The sequence below is a fragment of the Dendrobates tinctorius genome, unplaced genomic scaffold (assembly GCF_039654945.1).
Source record: "Dendrobates tinctorius isolate UK_male_01 unplaced genomic scaffold, ASM3965494v1 ptg000133l, whole genome shotgun sequence".
NCBI classification, from domain to species: domain Eukaryota; kingdom Metazoa; phylum Chordata; class Amphibia; order Anura; family Dendrobatidae; genus Dendrobates; species Dendrobates tinctorius.
Window position 1 is genome coordinate 20,936,996 of NW_027361801.1, and position 17,027 is coordinate 20,954,022.

The 17,027-nt window shown below is 45.2% G+C and overlaps 1 protein-coding gene across 3 annotated transcripts in view; it reads right to left on the bottom strand.

Annotated features, from left to right (window-relative positions):
• Positions 1-17,027, bottom strand: part of ARHGEF6 (Rac/Cdc42 guanine nucleotide exchange factor 6) — a 242,387-nt gene that overhangs the window by 197,535 nt on the left and 27,825 nt on the right. For all 3 annotated transcript variants that reach the window (XM_073543558.1, XM_073543557.1, XM_073543559.1), the window contains exon 2: positions 7,087-7,170. In XM_073543558.1, coding sequence (XP_073399659.1) covers positions 7,087-7,170 — 84 coding nt within the window. The remainder of the gene's footprint in view (positions 1-7,086; positions 7,171-17,027) is intronic.

The following is a 17,027-nucleotide window of genomic DNA, read 5'->3' on the forward strand; positions in this document are numbered from 1 at the left end:
ACCGTGAGGCCAGGCGCGTGGAAAGAAGATCGGAGGCTGTCGGAAGAGGAGAATAACATTTTTTATTTTAATTCTCTTTTTTACAGATCAAGGGCTGCTGCCCCATTGAGCGCTGCGCCCGATGGCGCCCGCCGCTGATTGGTCAGCGGCAGGTGCAGCTTACTGCTGCAAACAGCTGCGCCAGTCGCTGATTGGTCGAGGCCTGGTGGCCGCGACCGATCAGCGGCAGGCGCAGCTTACCCTTACAAACAGCTGCTCCTGTCGCTGATTGATCGAGGCCTGGCGACCGCGACCAATCAGCGACCCGCGATTTTGGTTGCAGACAGACATGATAAGGCATTTATATATTTTTAGATAGTCAGACAAAATAGTCAGTACTGGTGGGATTGATTGTCCAGCTAGACCCTATGAGGCCTTCCAGCTCTCACTCGACATATGATGTGGGTAGATTCAACCACCTGACCCTTTTGTTCTCCATAAGAAAAACACTTACAAGAGGTGTCTGGCTGCGCCTTTTCTCTCCTTTCCCTATTGAAAACACAAATGCTTGGCCAAACCGGGCATTTATTTGTGTAGGGGAAATAGAAAGTGATGGCTGACTGCTGACCGCTGTCACAGCTGTATGGCCCCAGCCCCTAAGACAGCATCTCTCTACAGCTGGCCCTATGCTCTCATTCCCCAGATAACTTCAGCATCATTATGATAAATATAAATGTAAGAGTTTGGATTTCAAGCTTAACCCAATTGGAAAAAAAAGATTATTTCTGAATCTCCCTTAACTTTTATTAACTCAACATATTAGCTACAAGCTGAGTAATTTATCATCAGTTTTTATAAAACCAGAATATAAATATATACTGAGAAAGAGCCAGGATAATGCATAAAGGCAGGAAGTTCTCCAGCTTGGAGATGTAATATATAACCAATATTTTATTCAGATATAACATCCAGAAATAAACCATTTTGGAGGATGAACCTTGAGTAAACATTTGGTTTATAATCTTTGTTTAAAGGGAAAATGTCACCAGGTTTTCAGGTCATCACCTTTAATAAGTCAACAATCCCTCTACAGATCCTCAAAAATACCTTTTATAATGCCCCCATATGGCACAGTCTGGTCCGATAAGAATCGCTGGCCTTGCTTCGGCACCTCCTCTATCCCCACAATCGCAGTTCTCCTGTTTGTTTGGAGAACGTGGATGACGCATCCTATGTCATGCACACAGCGACCCCAATCACACTCCTGTGCTGGCGCACTTCCCCTGCCCTGGTACGAGCAGAGCAAAGTACTGTAACGTGCTTCAGGGTCATTGGCATTCTCCGGGCGCATGCACATTAAACTAACTTGATCTGACCTCGGCCAGGCAAAGCAAAGTACACCAGCACAGGAGCGTGATTGATGGCGCTGTGTGCATGACATAGGACGCGTCTTCCACATTAAGCAAGCAAGAAAACGTCGATTGCGAGGAGAGAGGAGGCGCTGAAGCAAGACCAGCAACGCCCAATGTACAGTACAGACCAAAAGTTTGGACACACCTTCTCATTCAGGGAGTTTTCTTTATTTTCATGACTATGAAAATTGTAGATTCACTCTGAAGGAATCAAAACTATTAATTAACACATGTGGAATTATATAATTAACAAAAAAGTGTGAAACAACTGAAAATACTGTATGTCTTATATTCTAGGTTCTTCAAAGTAGCCACCTTTTGCTTTGATTACTGCTTTGCACTCTCTTGGCATTCTCTTGATGAGCTTCAAGAGGTAGTCACCGGAAATGGTTTTCACTTCACAGGTGTGCCCTGTCAGGTTTAATAAGTGGGATTTCTTGCCTTATAAATGGGTTTGGGACCATCAGTTGTGTTGTGCAGAAGTCTGGTGGATACACAGTTGATAGTCCTACTGAATAGACTGTTAGAATTTGTATTATGGCAAGAAAAAAGCAGCTAAGTAAAGAAAAACGAGTGGCCATCATTACTTTAAGAAATGAAGGTCAGACAGCCCGAAAAATTGGGAAAACTTTGAAAGTGTCCCCAAGTGCAGTGGCAAAAACCATCAAGCGCTACAAAGAAACTGACTCACATGAGGACCGCCCCAGGAAAGGAAGACCAAGAGTCTCCTCTGCTGCGGAGGATAAGTTCATCCAAGTCACCAGTCTCAGACATCGCAGGTTAACAGCAGCTCAGATTAGAGACCAGGTCAATGCCACACAGAGTTCTAGCAGCAGACACATCTCTACAACAACTGTTAAGTGGAGACTTTGTGCAGCAGGCCTTCAAGGTAAAACAGCTGCTAGGAAACCACTGCTAAGGACAGGCAACAAGCAGAAGAGACTTGTTTGGGCTAAAGAACACAAGGAATGGACAATAGACCAGTGGAAATCTGTGCTTTGGTCTGATGAATCCAAATTCGAGATCTTTGGTTCCAATCACCGTGTCTTTGTGCGATGCAGAAAAGATGAACGGATGGACTCTACATGCCTGGTTCCCACCGTGAAGCATGGAGGAGGAGGTGTGATGGTGTGGGGGTGCTTTGCTGGTGACACTGTTGGGGATTTATTCAAAATTGCAGGCATACTAAACCAGCATGGCCACCACAGCATCTTGCAGCGGCATGCTGTTCAAACCGGTTTGCGTTTAGTTGGACCATCATTTATTTTTCAACAGGATAATGACCCCAAACACACCTCCAGGCTGTGTAAAGGCTATTTGACCAAGAAGGAGAGTGATGGGGTGCTACGCCAGATGACCTGCCTCCACAGTCACCAGACCTGAACCCAATCGAGTTGGTTTGGGGTGAGCTGGACCGCAGAGTGAAGGCAAAAGGGCCAACAAGTGCTAAGCATCTCTGGGAACTCCTTCAAGACTGTTGGAAGACCATTTCCAGTGACTACCTCTTGAAGCTCATCAAGAGAATGCCAAGAGTGTGCAAAGCAGTAATCAAAGCAAAAGGTGGGTACTTTGAAGAACCTAGACTATAAGACATATTTTCAGTTGATTCACACTTTTTTGTTAATTATATAATTCCACATGTGTTAATTCATAGTTTTGATGCCTTCAGAGTGGATCTACAATTTTCATAGTCATGAAAATAAAGAAAACTCTTTGAATGAGAAGGTGTGTCCAATCTTTTGGTCTGTACTGTACCAGAACACACCATATGGAAGGGGATCATGAAAGGTATTTTTTGGATATATAGAGGTGGTTCTAAACTTATATACAGCTTGCTAGAATGCTGTAAAAGAGGCCTTTAAAAGTGGTGGCTTTAGCTTAGGCTAGTTTCACACTTGCTTTTTTTTGCAGCGCGTTTTTCCCGCAAAAAAACGCATTGAAAAAACGCATACATAAGCATACAACTGCTGCGTTTTTTTCAAGCATTTTTATGAGCATGCATGAAAAAAACGCAGCGTTTTTATGCGTTTGTATGCGTTTTTAGCGCGTTTTTACCGCGTTTGCGTTTTTTTCCAACATTTTTAGGTGGCCCCTCACACTACCCAAACCATGACTTTACTAACCCTAACCCTGACCCTAACCCTAACCCTAACCCTGACCCTAACCCTAACCCTAACCCTGACCCTAACCCTTAACCAAATCATACTTAACCCTAACCCAAACCCTAAACCCTAACTAACCCTAACCCTAACCCTAACCCTGACCCTAATCCTTAACAAAACCATACTTAACCCTAACCCTGACCCTAACCCTAACCCTGACCCTAACCCTAACCCTAACCCTGACCCTAACCCTAACCCTAACCCTAACCCTGACCCTAACCCTTAACAAAACCATACTTAACCCTAACCCTGACCCTGACCCTAACCCTAACCCTAACCCTAACCCTAACCCTGACCCTGACCCTAACCCTAACCCTAACCCTAACCCTAACCCTAACCCTAACCCTGACCCTAATCCTTAACAAAACCATACTTAACCCTAATCCTGACCCTAACCCTGACCCTAATCCTTAACAAAACCATACTTAACCCTAACCCTGACCCTAACCCTAACCCTGACCCTAACCCTAACCCTAACCCTGACCCTAACCCTAACCCTAACCCTGACCCTAACCCTAACCCTAACCCTAACCCTGACCCTAACCCTTAACAAAACCATACTTAACCCTGACCCTAACCCTAACCCTGACCCTAACCCTAACCCTAACCCTGACCCTAACCCTAACCCTAACCCTAACCCTGACCCTAACCCTTAACAAAACCATACTTAACCCTAATCCTGACCCTAACCCTGACCCTAACCCTTAACCAAACCATACTAAACCCTAACCCTGACCCAAAACCCAACCCTAACCCTGACCCTGACCCTAACCCTAACCCTAAACCCCCTTAACTAACCCTAACTCTAACTCAAACCCCTAAATTCCATGGTTAAAAAAAAAAAACGCATATGCAAAAAAACGCTTACATGAGCATGCCAGTGCGCACATATGCGCATCCATAGGCTATAATGGCCCTTTTTAGCGCAAAACGTGCGCATATGTGCGCATGCGCTTTTTTGCAGGGCCAAAAAATGCAACATGATGCGTCTGGAAAATCCAATCGCACACCCCAAAAAAACGCAGCGCATGAAAATCGCATACATGCGCTTACAAGCGCGCAAGTATGCGCACCCATGTTAAAGATAGGGGAAAAAACGCATGCGCAGGTTAGCGTTTTTTTCCAGCGCTAAAAAACGCAAATGTGAAACCAGCCTCATATTGGGAAAACTTGATGACAGGTTCCCTTTAATTCACACATTTTGCCTTCTTTTATTGATTTATTTAGCTGTTTTTTTTAAGTGTAAGTAGAAATCTTGCCTTTCCCACTGAGCTCGAATTATGAACTGGGTTTGTATTCATCCACAAAATGCATTTATGCTATCCTCCTCTGGTGATACTATTCAGAGATGCTTTTCTCTGTTGTATGTTCATAGTTCAGAGTTTATTATTCACTTACATGATACATTTTTTATTGATTATTTGTAATTATTGAGTATAGCACAATACCTGACAGTTTACTACATTTCATTTGCAATAGAGAGATAAGCAAGTTTTTCTTAACTCCATAGCAGAAAACAAATACCAGTAAGTAACGAGTTACACAATGTGGGTTTCTTTTGGTTTTCTTTTGATGTTTTTGGGCTCTTTACTCATTTTACAGTTTATTGGACTTCATGTCATTTTCTATCCCTTGGAAGGGTAGAGTGAAACAACCTGACGACAAATACAGTGTGTCCGTAAAGTCATGGTGCATTTTTGACCAGTCACAGGAAAGTATACAAGTATACCACGATCCCTGGATCTGACGCCCTTAGACTTTTACTTTTGGGGTTATGTGAAGCAACATGTGTACATTGAACGTATCAACGACATTAATCACTTAAAACAGAGAATCACAGACGTTATTCACTCTGTTACACCAGACATCCTTACCCGCATGTGGCAACAACTTCACTATCGTTTGGATGTGTGCAGGGCAACAAATGGAGCCCACATCAAACTGCACTGAATAGGTATGAGACTGTGAGGTTTTTTATTTTATTTGGAGCAAATTTCACATTTCTATAATTTTTTGTTGCTTTCCAGTGACTGGTCAAAAGTGCACCATAACTTTGCAGACACACTGTATTTTTATATAATATATAGAATATTTTGCTATAACATGCTAGAACTAGATATAATCAGCCAGACAAAATATACCATCATTCCATATCGTATACATTCCTCCGACAAGCCACAACAGCTGTCATACGGAACTGATAAAAAAAGACAAAAGAAAAGATGCCTTTATGGCAAGATTTGCATTTCCAATGTTATAGTTGTGTGTATATAACAACTGGTCAGAATATATGGAGCTAAGGGGCACGGAAATCATGTCTGGGGCAAGTATATAAGGTAGAAAGCTAAAAGAGACACTCATATCTATCAGATCTCTGTCTGCAGTAGGACAAATACTGAAGAAGTAAGGTAAGGCAAACAGCAGTATGAGCACTGCACGAGATGTAAGGTGAAAGCGTGAGATTTCATCAAACCGATGGGGCCATCAATGAAGGCCAAGCAGAAGAGGTTAGGTGGGTTTATTAACAAAGGCTGAAGAACTTGTCAGACTGTTTGCATAATCAAGTTGATTTTCTGTACAATACAAAGTCTTCGGCCACACAGGTCTGGTTGAACATGAGACTGTCAGCGAGCTTTTGCTGCCCTACCTGACAACATCAAATTCCAGTCCTGTGTTACTTAGGGGACTTTTTATTATGGCTTTGATAAAATAGTTTTACCTAGAGTTCTGCTAGTCCTCTCAGTGATGAGCTCCTGCTCTGTAATCCTTATTATTTATCAGCGAGCACAGACCCCAGCGTTGATCGTCAGCTTTCTGCCCATGCTTTCATTACATAAGCAGAAATCTGTCAATCAATGGTGGTGGGTGACAAGGATATACAGGGCTCAATGTTAACACTAGCTGATAAAACAGTGACATGCTGGGCAAGTATTATTACTTGCCCAGCATGTGACACATCTCTGGAATCACGGTCTTTATCCCAATTTTATGTTTTTCTTAGATTAAAAAGCATAAACCTGGTGGCAGATTCCCTTCGACATCCCCTAACCTGCAGAGTAGATAGTAAAATAAAGACATAACTCTACTAATAGACCTCCTATAACAATCCTTCTTTAAATAAATGATCACAATCCTATAGTGACCTGCTAAAATGAAAATCCCCTGAAAGTACTAACTAAATATTTTAGGGGTGTAAGATTAGCTCTCCATTGATTTATTTTCACTTAGCATGGACTCTGAATATGTCACGGACAGAGTCTTTCTTCTTTCAATACCAGTCTGTCATCCATTTATTATGTCTATTGTCTTCACAGTTTTGTTATGCATCATTCCCATGTTATACTCTTATCTACTTGCATCCCTGTTTTTGCCTTTTTCTTGTGTGCAGTATCCTTAAATCAGGGGTCTCTAAAATGATAAAATTAGGGTATAAGTGACTTAACCTAGTCTGAGCATGCATACCTTGCTTCTGATGTTACCTGCTGCCGACCAGCTTCATGCATAATAGAACAGAAAGCGATCGGAACACTCACCTCGACACGGAGAGAGACGCATGCTTTCAGGAACTCACGGATGTTTTCAAGGCAGTCAGCTTCACTCTTTGGCTCTGCAACAAACTAAAAATAAGAAAAATGAATAATTACAAATACCGTAAGTGTTACATAATTACAAGGCACAAACAGATGACGAAAAAATAATGGCAGTAATGACAGCTGGACACTCGGAAAGAACAACATGAGGGTAGTATTAGGCTTATGCAATTCCCTTATTAGCAAGCATCAGCGATAATGGAAGCTATAAACTATTTATTGTACGAGTCTTAAATAGGTTATCTGGGAACACAGGAGTATAACTTTGAGGGGTTATATTTTTTCTTTTAACAAAAGATAGATAAAAAAAAACAGGTAAAAAAATATGAATAAGGCTGTGTGCTCACGTAGCGTTTTTCAAGCGTTTTTTTCCTGAGCAGAAACGCATGCCCTTGCCAGGGAAAACACATGCGCTTTTTGACGTGTTTTTGACGCGATTGTCAAGCGTTTTGACATGCGTTTTCCTATGCGTTTTTGCAATTACAGTGTATGCATGCGGGAATCGCATGCGATTCCGCACAATTAATGAACATGCTGCGTTTTTTGCCGCTAAGTGTTTCTGCAGCGGAAAAAAACGCACCATTAGCACAACATGTGCGTTTTCCATTGCATTACATTAGATGCTTTTCTTAAGCATATCCGCAGCAGAAACGCTTGTCTAAAAGCGCTGCGGAAACGCTTAAAAAACGCAACGTGGGCACACAGCCTAAAACAAGAAAAACTCAACTCCACAAACTACCTTGTGAACTTGCATTGGACCTTTTTGAACTCGTTATCTGTATAATAGACACCTGTCCACACACTCAATCACACTCCAACCTCTCCACCATGGCCATGACCAAAGAGCTGTCTAAGGACACCCGGGAGAAATTGTAGACCTGCACAAGGCTGGGATGGGCTACAGGACAATAGGCATGCATTTTTTGAGAAGGCAACAACTGTTTGCACAATTATTAGAAAATGGAAGCAACACAATATGACTTTCAATATTCCTCGGTCTGGAACTTCATGAAAGATCCCACTTCGTGGGGTAAGGATGATTCTGAGAAAGGTCAGGAATCAGCCCAGAACTACACAGAAGGACCTGGTCAATGACCTGAAGAGAGCTGGGACCACAGTCTCAAACATTACCGTTAGTAACACACTATGCCGTCATGGATTAAAATCCTGCAGGGCACACAAGGTCCCCCTGCTCACACGCGTACATGTCCAGCTCACCAATGACGATCTGGATGATCCAGAGGAGGCATGGGAGAAGTTCATGTGGTCAGATGAGACAAAAATAGAACTTTTTAGTATCGACTCAACTCGCCGTGTTTGGAGGAAGAAGGATGAGTACAACCCAAAGAACACCATCCCAACCATGAAGCATGGTGGGGGAATCATCATACTTTGGTGGTGCTTTTCAGCAAAGGAAACAGGACGACTGCACCAAATTGAAGGGAGGATGGATGAGGTCATATACAATGAGATTTTGGTCAACAACCTCCTTCCCTCAGTAAGACCAGTTTCACATTTGCGTATGGAGGAGCTGCAGAGGGCTGTGGACTTCTTCAGTGAAGCTCTGCCTCCGTCGGCATGCGGCCTGCGTACCCTATCTTTAGCATTAGGTATGCAGGCCGTGCCGATATATGCGGATGCCTCCGCATGCGTCGTTTTGACGGTGCGTCGAACGTGTTGCATTTTAGTGCGGTCACTGCACCATCAAAATGACGCATGCGTCACCGCTAGTCACTGAGTCTGTGCTCCCAGCATCTCCTCATTCACCAGTGCTTTACAGTCGGGACGGTCGCATCTTAGCACCGTCCAGGTTGAAAAATGTACACAGCTCAAAAAAATAAAGGGAACACTAAAATACCACATCACAGATATCTCTGAATGAAATATTCCAGTTGCAAATTTTTATTCATTGCATAGTGGAATGTGTTCAAAACAATAAAACATAACAATTATCAATGTAAATCAAAAGGAATATCCCATGGAGGTCTGGATTTGGAATGATACTCAAAATCAAAGTGGAAAATCAAATTACAGGCTGATCCAGCTTCAGTGGAAATGCCTCATGACAAGGAAAACATGCTCAGTAGTGTGTGGCCTCCACGTGCCTGTATGACCTCCGTACAATACCTGGGCATGCTCCTGATGAGGCAGCGGATGGTCTCCTGAGGGATCTCCTCCCAGACCTGGACTAAAGCATCTGCCAACTCCTGGACAGTCTGTGGTGCAACGTGATGTTGGTGGATGAAGCGAGACATGATGTCCCAGATGTGGTCAATCGGATTTAGGTCTGGGGAACGGGCGGGCCAGTCCATAGCTTCAAAGTCTTCATCTTGCAGGAACTGCTAACACACTCCAGCCACATGAGGTCTGGCATTGTCCTGCATTAGGAGGAACCCAGAGCCAACCGCACCAGCATATGGTCTCACAAGGGGTCTGAGGATCTCATCTCGGTACCTAATGGAAGTCAGGCTACCTCTGGCGAGCACATGGAGGGCTTTGCAGCCCTCCAAAGAAATACCACCCCACACCATTACTGACCCACTGCCAAACCGCTCACGTTGAAGGATGTTACAGGCAGGAAACCGCTCTCCATGGCGTCTCCAGACACTTCACGTCTGTCACATGTGCTCAGTGTGAACCTGCTTTCATCTGTGAAGAGCAGAGGGCTCCAGTGGCGAATTAGCCAATCCTGGTGTTCTGTGGCAAATGCCAAGCATCCTGCACAGTGTTGGGCTGCGAGCACAACCCCCATCTGTGGACGTCAGGCACTCAGACCATCCTCATGGAGTCGGTTTCTAACTGTTTGTGCAGACATATGCACATTTGTGGCCTGCTGGAGGTCATTTTGCAGGGCTCTGGCAGTGCTCCTCCTGTTCCTCCTTGCACAAAGGCGGAGGTAGCGGTCCTGCTGCTGGGTTGTTGCGCTCCTACGGCCCCCTCCACGTCTCCTGGTGTACTGGCATGTCTCCTGGTAGCGTCTCCAGCCTCTGGACACTACGCTGAAAGACACAGCAAACCTTCTTGCCACAGCTCGCATTGATGTGTCATCCTGGATGAGCTGCACTACATGAGCCACTTGTGTGGGTTGTAGAGTCTGTCTCATGCTACCACGAGTGTGGAAGCACAACCAACATTCAAAAGTGACCAAAGCATCAGCCAGGAAGCATTGGTACTGAGATGTGGTCTTTGATCCCCACCTGCAGAACCACTCCTTTATTGAGTGTGTCTTAATAATTGCCAATAATTTCCATCTGTTGTCTATTCCATTTGCACAACAGCATGTGAAATTGATTGTCAATCAGTGTTGTTTCCTAAGTTGACAGTGTGTCACTGACATCTATATATATTGTACTAGCTATGAACCCGTTCTATGGGTGACAAGCATTTTTATTGGTATATGGTCTCCCATCCTGGTATGTGCTGCCCCCTCCTATTCTGGAATGCATGGCACCCCTCATCCCTATCCTGGTATTATGCATGGTACCCCTGATCCCTATCCTGGTATGTATGGTACCCTCACCCCCCCAATCCTGGAATGCATGGCACCCCATTCCTCATCCTGGTATGCATGGTCCTCTCACCCTCCAATCCTGGTACGCATGGCACTCCCTCATCCCTATCCTGGTATGCATGGTACCCCCTCATCCTTATCCTGGTATGTATGGTCTCCTCACCCCCTATCCTGGTATGCATGGTCCCCTCACCCCCCAATCCTGGTATGCATGGTCCCCTCACCCCCCCAATCCTGGTATGCATGGTCCCCTCACCTCCCTATACTGGTATGCATGATCCTCTCACGCCCCTATCCTGGTAAGCATGGTTCTCTCACCCCCCCTATCCTGGGGTATGCATGGTCCTTTCACCCCCCTTTCCAGGATGCATGGTCCTCTCACCCCCCTCTCCTGGTATGAATGCTAACCATTAACCCCCTATCCTGATATGCATGGCCCCCTCACCCCCCCAATCCTGGTATGCATGGTCCCCTAACCCCCCAATCCTGGTATGCATGGTCCCCTCACCACCCTATCCTGGTATGCGTGGTCCCCTCACCCCCCTATCCTGGTATGCATAATCCTCTCACCCCCCTATCCTGGTATGCATAGTCATCTCACCCCCCTATCCTGGTATGCATGGTCCTCTCACCCCCCTATCCTGGTATGCATGGTCCTCTCACCCCCCTATCCTGGTATGCATGGTCCCGTCACCCCCCTATCCTGGTATACATGCTACCCCTCACCCCCCAATCCTTGTATGCATGGTCCTCTCACCCTCCAATCCTGGTATACATGGTCCCCTCACCCCTCAATCCTGGTATGCATGGTCCTCTCACCCCTCAATCCTGGCATGCATGGTCCTCTCACCCCCCTATCCTGGTATGCATGGTCCTCTCACCCCCTATCCTGGTATGCATGGTCCCCTCACCCCCCAATCCTGGTATGCATGGTCCCCTTACCCCCCAATCCTGGTATGCATGGTCCCCTCACCCCCCTATCCTGGTATGCATGGCCCCCTCACCCCCTATCCTGGTATGCATAGTCCTCTCACCCCCCTATCCTGGTATGCATAGTCATCTCACCCCCCTATCCTGGTATGCATGGTCCTCTCACCCCCCTATCCTGGTATGCATGGTCCCGTCACCCGCCTATCCTGGTGTACATGCTACCCCTCACCCCCCCAATCCTTGTATGCATGGTCCTCTCACCCCCCAATCCTGGTATACATGGTCCCCTCACCCCCCTATCCTGGTATGCATGCTACCCCTCACCCCCCAATCCTTGTATGCATGGTCCTCTCACCCCCCAATCCTGGTATACATGGTCCCCTCACCCCCCCTATCCTGGTATGCATGGTCCTCTCACCCCCTATCTTGGTATGCATGCTACCCCTCACCCCCCAATCCTGATATGTATGGTCCCCCTCACCCCTATTAAACTGCACACATACAAAAAAAAACATTTATACTCACCTTTCTTCCCTGTGTCCAGTGTGTTCTGCCGGAGACCGGGGGAGGAGTCTGGTGCCGGAGTACGTGCATGCCCATACTGCGCTGTCCGGCGCCATATTGCAGAAGACACACTGCAAATGTGTCTTCAGTAAAATGGCGCCATATAGTGCTATGCGCATGCACGATTCCCACACGCACTCCTTTCTCCGGCCGAAGAGAAGCGCCATGGCAACGCTCCTACCGGTCAGGTAAGTATGGCGCCCGAGATCGCGGTATGCAGTGTGTACGCGTACCGCCATCTCCGGCGCCATACACACTCCTCTTACCGCTGGATGCCTCATTCTGTCTGGAGCCAGACTGCGCAGGCGCATCACGCTTGCGCAGTCTATAAAAGCTTCGGACAGAGTGACACTTACAGCGTTATATTATAGCTATTATAGTTATTTATATATATATATATATATATATATATATAAAAATGAGTGTATGTGTGTGTATGTGTATCGACGATGATGTCATATAGGTTGCCATGGTGACAGTGGTGACTATGATGTCATAATAGATTGCCATAGCGACGATGTCATAAAGGTTGCCATGGGGACGATGATGTCATAATAGGTTGCCATGGTGACAATGATGTTATAATATGTTGCCATGGCGATGATGTCATAATAGGTTGCCATAGCGACAATGGTTGCAACCTATTATGACATCACAGTCACCATGGCACCGTACTACTGTATGTATGATTGGTATATGGGCATGGGACTATGGGATGGAGGAAGTGTGTTGATGGGTATATGGGCACTGGACTATGGGATGGAGGATATGTATGCTGGGCATATGGACACGGGACTATGGGATGGCGGATATGTATGATGGGTATATGGGCACGGGACTATGGGATGGAGGATATGTACAGTCATGGCCAAAAGTTTTGAGAATGACACAAATATTATATTTTCACATAATCTGCTGGCCTCTGGTTTTTATGTGTGTTTGTCAGATGTTTTTATCACATACAGAAATATAATTGCAATCATATTATGAGTAGCAAAAGGTTATATTGACAGTTAGAATGAGTTAATGCAGCAAGTCAATATTTGCAGTGTTGACCCTTCTTCTTCAGGACCTCAGCAATTCTCCCCGGCATGCTCTCAATCAACTTCTGGATCAAATCCTGACTGATAGCAGTCCATTCTTGCAAAATCAATGCTTTTATTTTGTCTGAATTTGAAGGTTTTTGTTTGTCCACCCGTCTCTTGATGATTGACCACAAGTTCTCAATGGGATTAAGATCTGGGGAGTTTCCAGGCCATGGTCCCAAAATCTCTATGTTTTGTTCCCTGAGCCATTTAGTTATCACCTTTGCTTTATGGCAAGGTGCTCCATCATGTTGAAAAAGGCATTGTTGATCGCCAAACTGCTTTTGGACGGTTGGGAGAAGTTGCTCTTGGAGGACATTCTGGTACCATTCTTTATTCATGGCTGTGTTTTTAGGCAAGACTGAGAGAATCCATTCCCTTGGCTGAGAAGCAACCCCACACATGAATGGTTTCAGGATGCTTGACAGTTGGCATGAGACAAGACTGGTGGTAGCGCTCACCTGGTCTTCTCCGAATAAGCCGTTTTCCAGATGTCCCAAACAATCGAAAAGGGGATTCATCAGAGAAAATGACTTTACCCCAGTCCTCAGCAGTCCACTCCCTGTACCTCTTGCAGAATATCAGCCTGTCCATGATGTTTTTCCTGGAGAGAAGTGGCTTCTTTGCTGCCCTCCTTGAGACCAGGCCTTGCTCCAAGAGTCTCCGCCTCACAGTGCGTGCAGATGCACTCACACCTGCCTGCTGCCATTCCTGAGCAAGCTCTGCACTGCTAGTAGCCCGATCCCACAGCTGAAACACTTTTAAGAGACGGTCCTGGCGCTTGCTGGTCTTTCTTGGGTGCCCTGGAGCCTTTTTGGCAACAAGGGAACCTCTCTCCTTGAAGTTCTTGATGATGCGATAGATTGTTGACTGAGGTGCAATCTTTCTAGCTGCGATACTCTTCCCTGTTAGGCCATTTTTGTGCAGTGCAATGATGACTGCACGTGTTTCTTTTAGATAACCATGGTTAACAGAAGAGAAACAATGATGCCAAGCACCAGCCTCCTTTTAAAGTGTCCAGTGGTGTCATTCTTACTTAATCATGACAGATTGATCTCCAGCCCTGTCCTCATCAACACCCACACCTGTGTTAATGGAGCAATCACTGAAACGATGTTAGCTGGTCCTTTTAAGGCAGGGCTGCAATGATGTTGAAATGTGTTTTGGGGGATAAAGTTCATTTTCTAGGCAAATATTGACTTTGCAAGTAATTGCTGTTAAGCTGATCACTCTTTATAACATTCTGGAGTATATGCAAATTGCCATTAGAAAAAATGAAGCAGTAGACTTTGTAAAAATTAATATTTGTGTCATTCTCAAAACTTTTGGCCATGACTGTATGATGGGTATATGGGCACGGGACTATGGATGGCAGATATGTATGATCGGTATATACGATCGCAGATGAAATGTAACCCATTGAATAACATGGGTCCGACTGCATTCCGAGTGCAGTTTTTTATGGGATTGCACTCTTCCGTATTTCTCGCAAATGAGTATAAGCCCTAATAAGAATTTCAAAGTCCTGGAGTGTCCTAACCAGTCTACAGACCTGAACCCAACAGAAAATCTTTGGAGGGAGCTGAAACTCAATGTTGCTCAGCGACAGCCCCACAACCTAAAAGATCTGGAGAAGATCTGTATGGAGGAGTGGGCCAAAATCCCTGCTGCAGTGTGTGCAAAGTTGGTGAAGATCTACAGGAAAAGTCTGACCTCTGCATTGAGACAACCATTTTTTTTTCTTTTTACCAAATATCAAGTTATATTTTTCTATCGAATCAAATACTCATTTCATGCAATATAATGCAAATTAATTATGTAAAAATCATACAATGTGATTTTCTGGATTTTTTTTTAAGATTACATGTACCTACAATAGAAATTGCAGACTTCTCCAATCTTTGTCGGTGGGAAAACGTGCAAAATCAGCAGTGTATCAAATACTTATTTTCCCCACTGTATTAGATCCAACAAGGCTTATGTACTTGCTTTGCAAAGCCATGTCAGATTGACTTCCTGATCTTTTAAAGGGAATTTGTCAGTAGGTTTTTGCTATGCAATCTGAGAGCAGCACGACATAGGGGGGCACAGATCCTGATTCCAGCAAAGTGTCACTTACTGGGCTGCTTGGTGCAGTTTTGATAGAAACTCTGCTTTCTCTGCTGCCAACACCACTGATTGGCAGCATCCTGTGTACACTGTACATTGACAACAAGCTGCCAATCAGATTAGCTGGACTGGCTTGCATGAGTCTTAATAATAATAATCTTTATTTATATAGCGCCAACATATTCCGCAGAGCTTTACAGTTTAACAGTTTCAAAACACAAGTCATAAGCAACACGTTAACAATACAATAATTAAAGCAAAATAAGACGACCCTGCTGGTGAGAGCTTACAATCTACAATGAGGTGGGGGAGATGCAAAGTACAGGTGTGTATTTACAATTGTATATTTACAATGAAGGTCCAGCCATCTTGAGGGAGTGAAGGATGGATGGAGATATTGAATGGGCTATACATGCACACTTACACATAGAATGACTTTGATTAGTGAACGTGATAAGCTGCTCTGAACAAATGTGTTTTGAGGGAGCGCCTAAAACTATGCAAACTGTGGTTAGTCCTAATTTCTTGGGGTAGAGCATTCCAGAGGATAGGAGCAGCACGGGAGAAGTCTTGGAGTCGGGAGTGGGAGGTATGGATTAGTGCAGAGGTTATTCGAAAGTCGTTTGCAGAGCGCAGCAATAGGCTAGGCCAATAGACAGAAATGAGGGAGGAGCTGTGGAGGGGTGCCGCACCGTGGAGAGCTTTGTGGGAGAGAACAAGTACTTTGAATTGGATCCTATAATGAATGGGCAGCCAATGTAATGACTGACGAAGAGCGGACACGCCCGAGTACCGATTAGCCAGATGGACGACCCTGGCTGCTGCATTAAGGACTGGAGAGGGGATAGTCGAGTGACGGGGAGGCCAATTAATAGAGCGTTGCAGTAATACAGGCGGGAGTGGATCAATGCTACAGTGAGGGTTTTTGTTGTTTCCATGGTGAGAAAAGGGCGGATTCTAGAGATGTTCTTTAGATGTAAGCGGCAAGAGATTGTATAAGGGATGTGAAGGAGAGATTGGTGTCAAACATAAAACCCAGACAGCACGCCTGCTGCCGGGGAGTTATTGTGGCACCACCCACGGAGAGGGAAATGTCAGATTTAGGGAGGTTAGTAGACGGCGGGAGCAGAAGTTCAGTTTTGGAGAGGTTGAGTATCAGATAGAGAGTGGACATGATATTAGAGACTGTGGACAGACAGTCACTGACGTTCTGTAGTACAGAGGGGGTAAGGTCGGTGGAAGATGTATATAGTAGTGTGGCATCAGCATAAAGATGGTACCGAAAGCCAAATCTGCTGATGTCTGTCCAATTGGGGCTGTGTAGAGAGAGAAGAGAAGGGGGCCAAGGACTGAGCCCTGAGGTACCCCGACAGCAAGAGGAAGAGGAGATGAAGTGGAGCCAGAGAACAAAACACTGAAGGAGCGGTCAGAGAGATAGGAAGAGAACCAGGGGAGAGCAGTGTCCTTAATGCCTAGTGACTGGAGCCTAGAGAGTAGGAGATGGTGGTCAACAGTATCGAAAGCTGCAGATAGGTCAAGAAGAATGAGCAGAGAGTGGTCACCGTTACGTTTTGCTGTCAGAAGGTCATTGGTCACTTTGATGAGTGCAGTTTCAGTTGAATGTAGGGGGCGGAAGCCAGACTGTGAAGGGTCTAGAGGGGAGTGAGTGGAGAGGTAACGGGTAA